This window comes from Danio rerio, chromosome 14 (assembly GCF_049306965.1).
Source record: "Danio rerio strain Tuebingen ecotype United States chromosome 14, GRCz12tu, whole genome shotgun sequence".
NCBI lineage: Eukaryota > Metazoa > Chordata > Actinopteri > Cypriniformes > Danionidae > Danio > Danio rerio.
The window spans coordinates 28,009,574-28,022,487 of record NC_133189.1 but is presented as its reverse complement, the minus strand read 5'-3'; the positions used below and the strand labels follow the sequence as shown (position 1 = coordinate 28,022,487).

General features: G+C 34.5%; 1 protein-coding gene across 1 annotated transcript in view; it reads left to right on the top strand.

The window, feature by feature from the left end:
- Nucleotides 1-4,818, top strand: part of nr3c1 (nuclear receptor subfamily 3, group C, member 1 (glucocorticoid receptor)) — a 54,209-nt gene extending 49,391 nt beyond the window's left edge. Inside the window, exon 9 of the mRNA NM_001020711.3 lies at nt 3,282-4,818. Within this exon, the coding sequence (NP_001018547.2) occupies nt 3,282-3,434 (153 nt within the window). The 3' untranslated portion in view covers nt 3,435-4,818. The remainder of the gene's footprint in view (nt 1-3,281) is intronic.
- The last annotated feature ends 8,096 nt before the right edge of the window (nt 4,819-12,914 follow it).

Here is a 12,914-nt window from a genome sequence, read left to right as displayed (position 1 = left end):
AAACAGCTTTACTACAGTAGTCAAATAGTTTATATTTTCAGCATTGAATGAATTTAATTTTTTTTCAGTTTGAGTATCCTTAAATTTGGCCAAAACTTTGAACTTTAACTTTAGAGGTGTGACTGTAATGCACTCTATAGGGGCAACTCACCAGGTTTTGGAGCAGAACAAATGTCTGATTTATCTTTCTATATCATATATTAGCATTTTAGCTAGCATTGGATTAGGGCTGCACAATATTGGAAAAATTGGATTCTTGAAATACTTGATTTTTCTGCAATAAATATTTTGACACCGTTTCACAATAGCACTATTTGATGGATTTCTCAGTAATCACAAACGGAAAATTTAATAATAACAATGCAAAAAAAATGTGTTACTTTTATCTCGTTTCTAAACCAAATATCAAAAACTATTTTAGAGCAAGTAAAAATATTAAAAATATTCAAAAATATTGAATTATTTAAAAAAAATAAATAATAAACATAATAAAAAAGACTTTACAATAAGTCAAAATTAAGAGTTACAACAAGCTAAATTATCTGCCAGTGGGGTAAGTAAAATAATTTTTGTCACTTTTAAATGTAGATATTTGGACTAGAATAAAGTAAAAAAAAAAAACTTTTTTGCATAAATCGTGTAAATTCCATATGAATACACCAATTAAATACAATTCTGTAGCTCCTGGTCAACTATAATACGGACTCAACATTGCATATCTTGCAGTGTGACTATTGCAGATGCGCAAATAGCGATATCAATGATGAAACGATATATTGTGCAGCTCTACATTGGATCATATTTGATTTGTTTTACTATCTGTTGTGCCATTTATAACTGAAAGTTGAAAATACTGTTCAAAGGTTTGTGGTCGGTAAGACTTTTTAATTGTGCAGTTATTTTATCATAACTTGAGTACAGTAAAAACAGTATTATACTATTAAGTATTAATTAACATTAAGTTAATTACACCTTTCTTTGTTGAGATATATATATATACTGTAGTTTTTACGCAGCGGATGCCCTTCCAGCCGCAACCCATCTCTGGGAAACATCCACACACAAATTCAAACACTCATACACTACGGACAATTTAGCTTACCCAATTCACCTGTACCGCATGTCTTTGGACAGTGGGGGAAACCGGAGCACCCGGAGGAAACCCACGCAAAGGCAAGGAGAACATGCAAACTCCACACAGAACCGCCAACTGAGCCAGCGACCTTCTTGCTGTGAGGCAACAGCACTACCTACTGCGCCACTGCCTAGCCCGCTCTCAAATATACTCTGAGAAATATACTGAGAAATCTGTTCATCATGCTCACTTTGTGCATGACAGTTTTGTGTTGTGAGCCACTTGAATTTAAAGTGAATAGATTAATGGCATCAATAAGAAAAGAAAAAAAATCTGCATCTTGTCATGGCATTGGAGTTTACATATAGGCCTGTTGTGTCTAATATGAATATAGTCAAGGTATTCACAGATATTGCCAAATAATCTCTTTACCTCTACCATACTTTTAACAGACTTGGATCATTTGTGATTCTGGCTGTCATCCTTTCTTGCATTGTCTTGAGCCTTCACGTTTATATACTATATTGTTAGTAGCCTGGATAGGTCACAGTCATTCTGCTACATCATATCGCTTTCTACTGGATGTAAAATGCTCTGCAGTACATTTGGTCATTTTAGAATGTTAACTTCTAATTCCTGTTGTTATTTTGGTTAAAGTAACTGAAAAGTAATGAGAGTCATGTAACATATTACAATTCTGAGAAAGTAAGGTAATTGTAAGGTAAGGGATTGCTTTTACATAACAGTCACAAGTAATCTGTAATGTATTACAGTTTGAAAGTAACTTGCACAACATTGACTATGTATTTATGCACTTACACACTCAACAGCATGTTTGTAGTGTCGTCCCAGTAGGAACATTAATGTTTTTTACTAAGCGGAAATATAAAGCATTTTCCTAATGACGTTTGACGGTTGCTAATTAGCAAAATAAATGACCAAATCGCCAAATAATACCTGCCATGAGCATAACCGCATTCATCATCAGGAGGCATTATAATCACTCTCGTAGGAGAATTTCGCTTTCACAATCCAGAAAAAAATAAAGTAATCCAACATGAGCACCCAAAAGCTGCGCCCCTACTGCTACATGAGCAAAACAATGGCCGTTGAGTGCGTGAAGTGTCCCTCATTCCACACCTTATTTTACCAGTTGAATAAGTGCATCATCTGGGTATTTAAACTGCACTTATTATTTTTAGAGGTTTTAGTGTGAACACACTACATACGCTATTCATACTACAAAATGGTGTCAAATAGTGGATAAGTATGCGATTTGGGACACACCTTAAGACTTTTTTGTGCTGCTGAAGCTACTGTGTGACTTTGCTAACTATTGACCTAGCAGGCATATAACGACTGTAGTCATTATTGACAACATTCTCAGTTACCTTTGTAAAGCACAAAATAAGTCTTAGGGTGCTTTCACACCTACACTTTTGTTTCATAACCTGTCTCGTTTGCCTAGTTAGCGCGGTTTGTTTGGCATATGTGAACAGGGCAATCGCGCTCTGTTCCACGCCAAAGTAATCGCTCCGAGATCGCCTGAGTGAGGTGGTCACGGCTCGATTGAAACGAACCCTGGAGCGGATCGATTGCAGTGAGAAAGCGATCCGAGCGCGGTTATATCACAGTGTTTTATGGATATGTAATAGGCTTACGACTATATGAAGAGAGAATTATGAGTAGGGCGGGAAGTTTCGCGAGTCTCCGGATGCCCGCAAACGAGTAATGATCTCCCGGTAATCTCGCGTCTCCCTCCCGGTCCTCAAATAGGCATCGTCGTGCACCCTTCTCACCCCTCCCCACCGCATCTCTATTCAGACACGTCGCGCGCGCGCGCGCACCTTGTCAATCACCACCAAACCACCACCTCTCCTGACAGATGAGCGGGATGCTGCAAAATAAACCCTGACACTCTGACCAATGTGAGGAGAGTTTACTCGCACATGACATGTTTTAGCTCTTTTGGTCTGATTAGAAACTTTCCAGTGTGAAAGCGAACCGCACCAAGAGCAAAGAGCAACAATGTAACATTTGTAATCTCTGTTTCGGATCAACTGAATCGATTCACAGGTGTGAAAGCACACTTACACAATTCACTCTCTCACCCCACAACAGATATTCTTTATTTACAGAAGTAAACTATTACAAATGTTGCTTTCTACAAAGTTTAAATCTCTAACACCTCTCTTTATCTCTGCAGTTGGTGGGTGGACTCCTGAACTTCTGCTTCTACACCTTTGTGAATAAATCTCTGAGCGTGGAGTTTCCCGAAATGCTTGCAGAAATCATCAGCAACCAGTTACCAAAATTCAAAGATGGGAGTGTTAAACCGCTGCTCTTTCACCAGAAATGAATCTCCTCCCAACAGCAGGACACGATGCCTTAAATATCCCCTCACTCCCCTCCACCCGACCCGAAACCGCAGAGTTTCAGAGAGAGCTGAGTGAGAGTGCTGAGGGGCTGCGACTGTATGCAACCCAGCACAGAACTCCATCATTGACCACAAAAAAAGTGGAGTCAGAGGAAGAGACGGGTAATTAGAGATTATATATATATATATAAAAAAAGAACTAACAAAATGGCTGAACTGTTGAAATGATATAATCGTGAATCACATGGATAGATTATCCCATACATGTCGTCTCAGGTGTTTGACTCCCAGCATCAACTAGTAGTAAAAGAAAGCTAATCTAAGTCTAAAGGTCACTTGCTAAGTAGAGTTCCACACGTCTTTTATTTTTTGGAGCAGATGCAGCACTTACAGTCCAGTATGCTCGGATTATACACAGTAGTCACTTTTACTTCGATCCCAATATCCTACTTTTTAACTTCAGATGATAACAGTTGAAATATTAATCATTTCAATAATATGTACAGAGACTATAATGGCTTCAGCTTGGTTTGAAAATGAAACACGTTTTTTTGTATGACATCATATCTACAGTTTTAAAACAACTCATGTAAACAGAGTCTCATATATACACAGAAAAGGGAAAATATGTGCCTTTTTTAGCTTGTTTCCTTTTAGCCGTTTTCTTGACTCGTCATTGTGTTAGGAATTCTTCTCATAGTTGATTGTACTTTTATACCCACTTGCACTTGTAATTTGAAAAAAAACAAATGGCCGTGTTTTTTGGCAGCTCTGTAATTGAGTAGTGTGAACTTCAAAAAAAAAAAAATGAAAAAACCAACAAAAAAAAGTGATCCTTACTGATACGACATGGAGGTGGAGTCCTGACGATTATTTTTATGCTGATTGGACGTCGGCCGAAAAATGCAAATCGAGCACTTTCACTCCTTGTAAATGCTTTAAAGGGGCTGATTTTAGTTAGTTCTACAGAAAGGCGTATTCATGTCTAAAGAAAGCCATTTATTATTAATTTCACCTGTTAATTGATATAGGAATTATGCAATGTGAAACATGAGTTTGCTTTGTCTGTTTTGTTTTTATGTGTTTGTTGTAATTGTTCCTTTATTGTCGCTGGCATACGCCACAGTGTACAACCAAAACAATGGATGCAGATTATAGTACCTAAACACTCTGGATTCATACAGACAGATATGTTTTTTTTAAATAGTCCTTTACAGTACAATCACACTTAGCTACACCAAACATCAACTCAGGCCCACTTCATTAATCTTCACGTAACTTCTAAAACTCTATAGATCCTGTATGTTTTTGTTTTGTTTTGTTTTTTTAATCGGGGTCAGACTAATTCATTAAACTAACCTTGACCTGTTTGTTTGTTTAATCAGTCAAACTGTGGTGCAGGAGCAGGGTTTACTCTCTGGGAATTTCTACTCACCTGTATTATCTGTTATTTCTGTGCCAAACGTATATCGCTTTCAATTTGTACAATCTAAAAAAAAACTGTGCTTGTCTTAACAGTTGTCAAAGGTATAAATATATATTCAGCAGAGGGATAAAGAGATGATGAGAATATTTTAGATTTCTTCTGTGGAAGCTTAATACATCTTGTTTAATACATGAATAAAAATTCAGATGATCTCTTCAGCTTCAAACTGCTTAGCATTGCATTGTGTGGTACAGATTTAGCGATCAACACTTATTTTCAAAATTCTAATCAATATATGAGCAGCACTTTTCACTTTGCTCTTCCGTTCCTACAGATATATATGATACAAATAAACAGATGTATTTACATGAACTTTTGCAACATGTCTAATAAAATGTTCTGTTAGACCCTACAATGTCAGAAGTAGACGCTCATTTTATCATACAAGTCAAATGCATGGAAAAGCTGTTCTCCAGTGTTTCTCAAATGATACGGCAGTGTCTGAAATCGCATGCTTCTCTGCTATAAAGTCAGCAGAAAACAGTATTTGATGAAAGCATGTAAGAATTCAGAGTACTCAAAAAGCTGTAGTCAGAAAACTACCAGTAACACTTTGTAATAACAGTACATGAATAATGATGTGTTAATATATAACTTAAACGTTACTTAATTATGAATTAATGATGAGTTGCGCTCTGAATCACGCCTACCTTAATTACTTGTTAGTACATGTTGTTAATTATTGTATTAATTACCATTTTAAGTTTAAGCTAAATGAAACCAACAAGAACTCACGTCAATGTATAATTTTCTCATGACTTTACTTGGAGGGGCACATCACCATTAACTCATCCTTAACTACTCATGAACTCGTGTTGAAACCAAGGATGCTCCGATCAGGACTTTTGCAGCCAAAACTGAGTACCAATATCTTAAGGTGATAAGCCGATACGGAGTACTGATTCTGATGCTTCAAGCTTTATGTAACTTTGCCATTGCATAAAGCACATTTTCCCTAAGTATGATACTTAAGTGGAGATCCCTCCTTGCTAAAAATAATAAACTAAGGATGCTGCATGTAATCCTATATATACACATTATTATCATGACATATAATCTTAAACAAGTCTCTTATAACCATTTATTGTGGACAGACGCAGCTTTACAGAAAATAATAGATCATATGCTGAAGACCCACAGAGCTTCAGTGAGAGGTTATACGGTTGGACACAAGTTGGGGCTGATTGCTCTGCTCGTGTTAAAGCAGCTCAAAACACTGCATATACAATAAATAAAAAAAGATCACACAAAATCTGTATACATCTCGCTGCTGATGCGTGCGCAGTGATCGCTTACGCCCCCCATGCATCATTTACCTCCTTACATGTTGCAATGCTGCTATCTGTATAACCCAGGTGCGCACACTCATCTTGTCTGTAAACAAACACTTGTGATCAATTCATAAGATCGGCCAGATTGGCAAGTACTAATTGAGTCATTAAGTGTGATGATTGGCAGATGCCAATCAATCGAAGCATCCCTAGTTTAAACTCTTCATGTTGATGTTGACAGAACAATTTTATATTGTTATTTTTTATTGTTATATATGCAGCCCGCTGAACACTTTCATCCGGTCCGCGAGGGAGTTTTTATAATGCTGCTTCTGAGTAACGGTTTGGTTTTAGAATTAGTAAGTTGATGCAATACAAGGAAACGCCATTTGAAGGCAGTATTTTGCGCGATACAGTTAGAGCAACAAGTAGAATTAGAACACGCTCTCGAATGTTAAAATGCACTCGACTGTCAATAACTGAAAATGAGTCAGGCAAGAAAAGAAAAGTTGACTCTGAATGTCATGTGTTTAAAGAAGAATGGACAACAAAATACTTCTTCACCTATATCTAACAGAAAGCGGTATGTCTAATATGCCAAGAAAGTATTGCTGTTTTTAAAGACCACAACCTAACGGGCCGATCACACTGATGCACTGCATTTACGTTCCAAAAACACGAGATGCATCGCACTGCCTTTTTGCTGACAAGAAAAAAAGGAGAGTGGTGCGCTTTTTTATGTCGCTTGGCAACGACTGAATCAGCTCGGTATTTTGCGAGAGTGTTGCTGTTTATATTAATATAACTTTATTTTAGGCTATTGTTCACTTTAACACACTCATAATAACATGAGTTTAAATAACAAAGACTTTTTCTGTTTTATCTCATAGTTTTAAAATGATTGAAATGAGGATATTAATAGAGCTTAAATGTTAATAAAAAGCTTAAATATTAATAAAGCTTAAAAAAGACTGTTGTGAATTTGTCTCAAATTATATAATAAATGCTGGTTAAATGTGTTAATTTTTGTCATAGAATATATTTCCCATGCAGACATCCACTTAAAAAATTCTTTTATCAAAGGTTTGTGGTTATACCAAGTTTTATGATTGATCTGTATATACTAAAAGCAGCACAAAATAGATTATTGTAAATTTGACTGAATAGTAAACTTTAGTAATTATTTTTATGTGATATTATGAGATTTTTTCTATCAGACAATATATTTTCTATTCTCCACTAAAAAATTATTACATTATTATTATTATTGTATTTTATAAGGGATTATTTTATTGTTTTATGATGATTGATAAGTAAATATAAATAGCAGTGCAAATTAATTTCACTTGTAAATTTGACTCTAAATTTAAATAACTATTTAAAAAAATCTATTTTGTGTTAATGCGACCTGTTTCTGTCCAATATTAGATGTTTCATGCATATCGCCACTATAAATAAAAGTTATTTTTGAAGGATTGTGGCCCTTCACTTGGTTTGTAAAACTTGATGTGGTCCCTCGGGTCTAAAAAGTTTGCCCACCACTGCACTAGATAGATGTCCATAAGGAGTTATTGAGTAGTTAAGAATGGGTTAATGATGATGTACCCCTTCAAGTAAAGTCATGATATACTTATGCACTAATACATCATGAGTTCATGATGATTAAATTAAGCCAATGTGGTAATTAATACAATAATTAACAAACAATCCTGTACCAACAATAATTAAGGTTATTGTTTTTCACATATGATCTCATGTGACTCAGTTCATGATTATTGCATGCATTTACTTATCATGAGTTCATTTTAAAGTAATGTTTAGTTTACATATCACATCATTATTCATATTCTTAGGCCTTTAATGATATCTATTTTTGGTTGAACGATATATTGCACCAAAATATATTGCGATAAACAATATTTTGTTCTTAAGAATATTTCATTTAATTATAGCCATTTAAAAAATGTAATAATTATGCATAGGAATCAGAATGTAAAAACTTTATTAAATAATAATAAATGTTAACACAAAAGAGGCTGCGATATCTGGTACCAGATCTATTTTCAGTCGTCAGACACCCACATGAAAATATACAATTATAATTATATAAAGTAATTTATAGTAAATACTATAGTGTTGTTGTTTTTTTACCATACTAACTGACACCTCCAAATGAGATAGAGATGTTACACAATCAGTTAAAATGTGGTTAGAATTGGTTTTATGTATAGGCGATATAAATTGCATCACCAAAGATTATTGAGGTCATGCCCATGTGTTGTGCAATAAGTCGATATATTGATTATTGTGACAGGCCTACATATACTTATTGTAATGTGCAAACTAGGGCTGCACAAAATATAATTTCCGCATAGATATTGCAATATGCCCGTACGCAAAAGTCACAACGCAGGAACTGCAATGTCGAGTTAAAATTTTCCACAGTTGAAATCATACCTGATTTGTGGATTCACTGCAAAATTTTACTAAAGCCAACATGTTTATCATTTGTATTTGTTTTTTTTTAAGGTCTGTGAGCATTTTAAGCCAGTTTAAAACATTCAGGAAACAAATCATAATGCTTTGAACTTTAAGAAAGATTAATTGTATTTATACCATGCAGACTATGCAATGACATTTTACATTTGTTTATTGTTATTTTGCCTGCTAGACTCCAAGAAAACCATACAGTTCTGTGCATTTCATTTTCATCTTTGCTCCATTGTATTTGTCAATGCTAGTGATTTGGTTTATTTTCTAATCTAATAATTAATATTTAAAAAATATAAAATATTTTTAAATAAGAGTAATTTATTAATCTGGGGAAAGTATACTCAATATCACAATAAGTATTGCAGACAAATACGAAACTGCAATGTCCGTTTTTTACAATATCGTGCAACCCTAGTGCAAACTACCTGGATGACCTTCTACTTCTGGAGAGATTTTGATCGGAGGTTTATGAATGGCAGTCAAGTGATGCAGTCGATGCAGGTAAGTCACATGACTCTAATTATACCATAATATATAGGTCTTTTTTGCATTTGAAAAGTATCCTGTTCAAGAGAGTATGCAATTTTGGACAGCCTAGAAATCCATACTTCATCTGTGGTCTGTGTTGGCTAAACTGGATTATCAGTTATTATTACTTTAAAATTACAAGTTAAAACATGGTGCAACCTATACAGTGAATCATTTATATAATGCATTTAGGGTCAAGTTAAAATGTGTAAAGTGACAAGCGAATATCTAAATAGAATGTTTGAGTGTTGCTTTATTGAAATCATTTCTAAATATATAATTAAATGGCATTTGATTTAACTAATCAAACAACTTGCTAAACTCTCGAATGGATGTGTAACATGACAGCTCTATTTACCTTAATGAGATGTGTCATTCTTATTTTATGATTTTTTTTTTTTTTTTTACAGAAGAAATCGCTGTAATGCTGTTTTTTATTTATACATTGTTAGTGGTAGAGGGTATTTGTTGGGTCAAACATGGGAAGATAACCGGATTCAATGTTTATCGTTTTTTTATTTATTTTTTAAATAAAAATTTTATGTAGTTTTTTAGAGCAAGAGCTCAGAAGAAAAAGAATCTCCACACCAAAGCTACTGGTCAGTCAAGGATTTAGCAAACATTTAAATACAAATTGCTTATGCACCAACATCCCAGCATGAAAGTGAACAGTGCAGAACAGTAAACTTTGGATATTACTTTATATCCAAAAATGCCTTTTCAAGTTGTAAAAAAAAATCTGTGTTTGTATAGCTAATGCGGAATGATTGTTTGAATTATTTAGCCTGACATGTTTACTGTTCCAAAATATTTTACATTTATATTTATTCCGTAAAAATGTTTACTTTGAAATTTTTATTGTTTAATGTGAAACATTTAGTTGTTGTTTTTTTACCCAAACATTAAAAAAAAAAAAAAAAAAAAACATATTTTAGAGCAGAATACTGTGAAACCAGGATAATTTTATCCAAGGTTATCATACTATCAGAATCTTATACCGCCCAATGTCTAGTCAAAACATGGAATAATAAGCTGATATGAGCATGATTTAAAAGTGTTGGTGCATTTAAAACGTCCAATGCACTGCTGTTAAAGCTGTAAAATTGCAGAGAAAAGCACAAGCACTGAGAAATTGCTTCTTGCGATGGATTTTCATTTCACAATGGGTGTTTTCTCAGCAATGAGGAGTGAGGGTCAACTAGCAATGTATATAGAATATTCATGCATATCTCCCTGTTGCGTCAGACTCTCTAGATTCACTTGAGTCTCTACACAGAAATTTAGCTGATATCAAACTTTGGCTCTCACAGAAGTTTTTCTGTCTGCATGTAAACAAAACCGAGTGCATTGTGTTTAGCAATTAAAACCTGTCTAATGACTTACCACTAATCATCTTACTCAGTCCCCACAATATAATCATGTATAGTTGAAAATGTGGGTGTCACTTTAAACAGTACTTTAAACTTTGATAAAGAAAATAATTCAGCTATCAAGGAAAGCTTTTTCCAGCTTTGCATTTATACCAAAGTTATATTCTTTCTAAGCAAGAGCGATCTCGAGAAAGCCATCCATCCCTTTGTTAGCTCTGGTCTAGACTACTGCAATGCAGTGCAATGTAAAAACATCAATTTACACAATAAGCTGTTACAAATTATTAATTTCAGTGTAGGTACATATTAGTTAAGGCCACCTAGTACAAAATGGAATCATTCTTTGTCTGTTACAACTTTACAACTGTATTTATGTACAGATGTATGTAAAGCACAGTTTTATAGCGCATTTATTGTGTATGGCCATACTCTCAAAGTGCTTTACATTGGTGTGAAACGGTCCCTCTTTACCTCCACCAATGTACAATATTCACCTGGATGATGCAATTGCAGCCACAGGACAACAGTGCCTTTGGGATCACCCCACACCAGCTGCAGGTGGAGAGGAGAGATGGTGATGTAGAAGGGATTATTGGGAGGCCATGATGGGTAAGGGTCGAAGGAGGGAATTCGGCCAGGATACTGGAGTTACACCCCTGCTTTTTGCTAGAAGTTGCACGGTACTTTTAATGACCACAGAGAGTCAGGACCTGTGAGATTTGAAATGTACTCAAACATAACAGGTGCCTATGATCTCCAGTCCAGACCAATTGTTGCTGGAGGTCCCACGATCCAGATAATATAAGCAATAGGGGACTGTTTTTTTGCAGGTGGCCCAAGACTGGAATCCTCTCTCCACCGAAATGTGCACTATTATCAATGTAGCACTGTTTAGAGTAAACTTGCTAGATTTAGATTAGCAAGCAACATTGATGCATATACAATGAATGTAAATAAATGATTCAAAAACATTCATTCTTTTTACATTTAAAACTGAGCACAGTTTAAAAGACAAAATGTGCAGGTAGGTAAGCTGTTTGGTGATAAGCAGACAAAATGCAAGACCTAAAATAAAACTGCTGACAATCATCCACCACTTAAGATTTAAATAGCTGGCACAGCATAAAATAGTCATCCATCTCCTAACAACACAGAAAATGTATCCCCATTACAAAAACACAGTGGCTCAACACACTTAAGATAAATGTTATTCACTTGAAGGTACATGAAAAGCACCTCATTCAAGCCAAGATTTCTAGAACCATTCTCTTCACTGATAGAGATACAGTTTGTTAAACAAAGAAAGAAAGAGTTTTCCATAAAATAAAGCATGTGAATTATCTGGCGCAGAGGCCTAAAAACTTTAAAATAACTTTAACTTACCATTTGATCACTCGTATTTGAAAGAAATCGCTTGAAAGGAATAATTACGATCTGGTATAGGTCTTCATTTGATTGAGGTAAAGTTGGTTTTATATTTACACATTAGGACTTTTTCTCCTAATAATGTAATTTAAGGAAAGTATTCTCTGCAAATTTTGAATAGTGAAATCATATTAGCAGAAAATAGCTATCAAAGTACTGCGTTATTTCAGCATACAGTCAAATCAGTGGTAAAAACATTGTTTTCAAGTCATACTTGCATATGTTTTCAGATCAAATATTTAATGTATCATGGTAAACAACATAGGGAGAATGTCACAAGCTGTCACCGAACGAATGTGCAAACATAAAACCAACTATACCTCAATCTTCATTTGCTGACTAACTACTTTTTTTAGTAGCCTGAATCTCTTTTTACAAATGCAAACACAAATGTACTTTAGCTGAATGAAAACTTAAAAGTGTACTTGGAGTTGTTGAGTTGGAGTTGTTGTTGAAAATATGTTTAAAAAAATAATAATAATATAATAATAATAATCTTAGTTAATACCATCAACCAAAATAAAAGTTTGTTCTAGTATATGTTATATAGCTATGTACATGCAATACACAAACATACAGTGCATCCAAAAAGTATTCATAGCGCTTCACATTTTCCACTTTTTTTCAATTTATGTTACAGCCTTATTTCAAAATGGATTAAAATATTTATTTTCCTCAAAATTCTACACACAATATCCCATAATGACAGGTGAATTTTTTTTTAATTGTTGCAAGTTTACTAAAAATAGAAAACCTGAACAATCACATGTACATACTGTAAGTATTCACAGCCTTTGCCATGAAACTCTAAATTGAGCTCAGCTACATTCTTTTTCCACTGATCATTCTTGAGATGTTTCAGCAGCTTAATTAGAGTTCACTTGTGGTA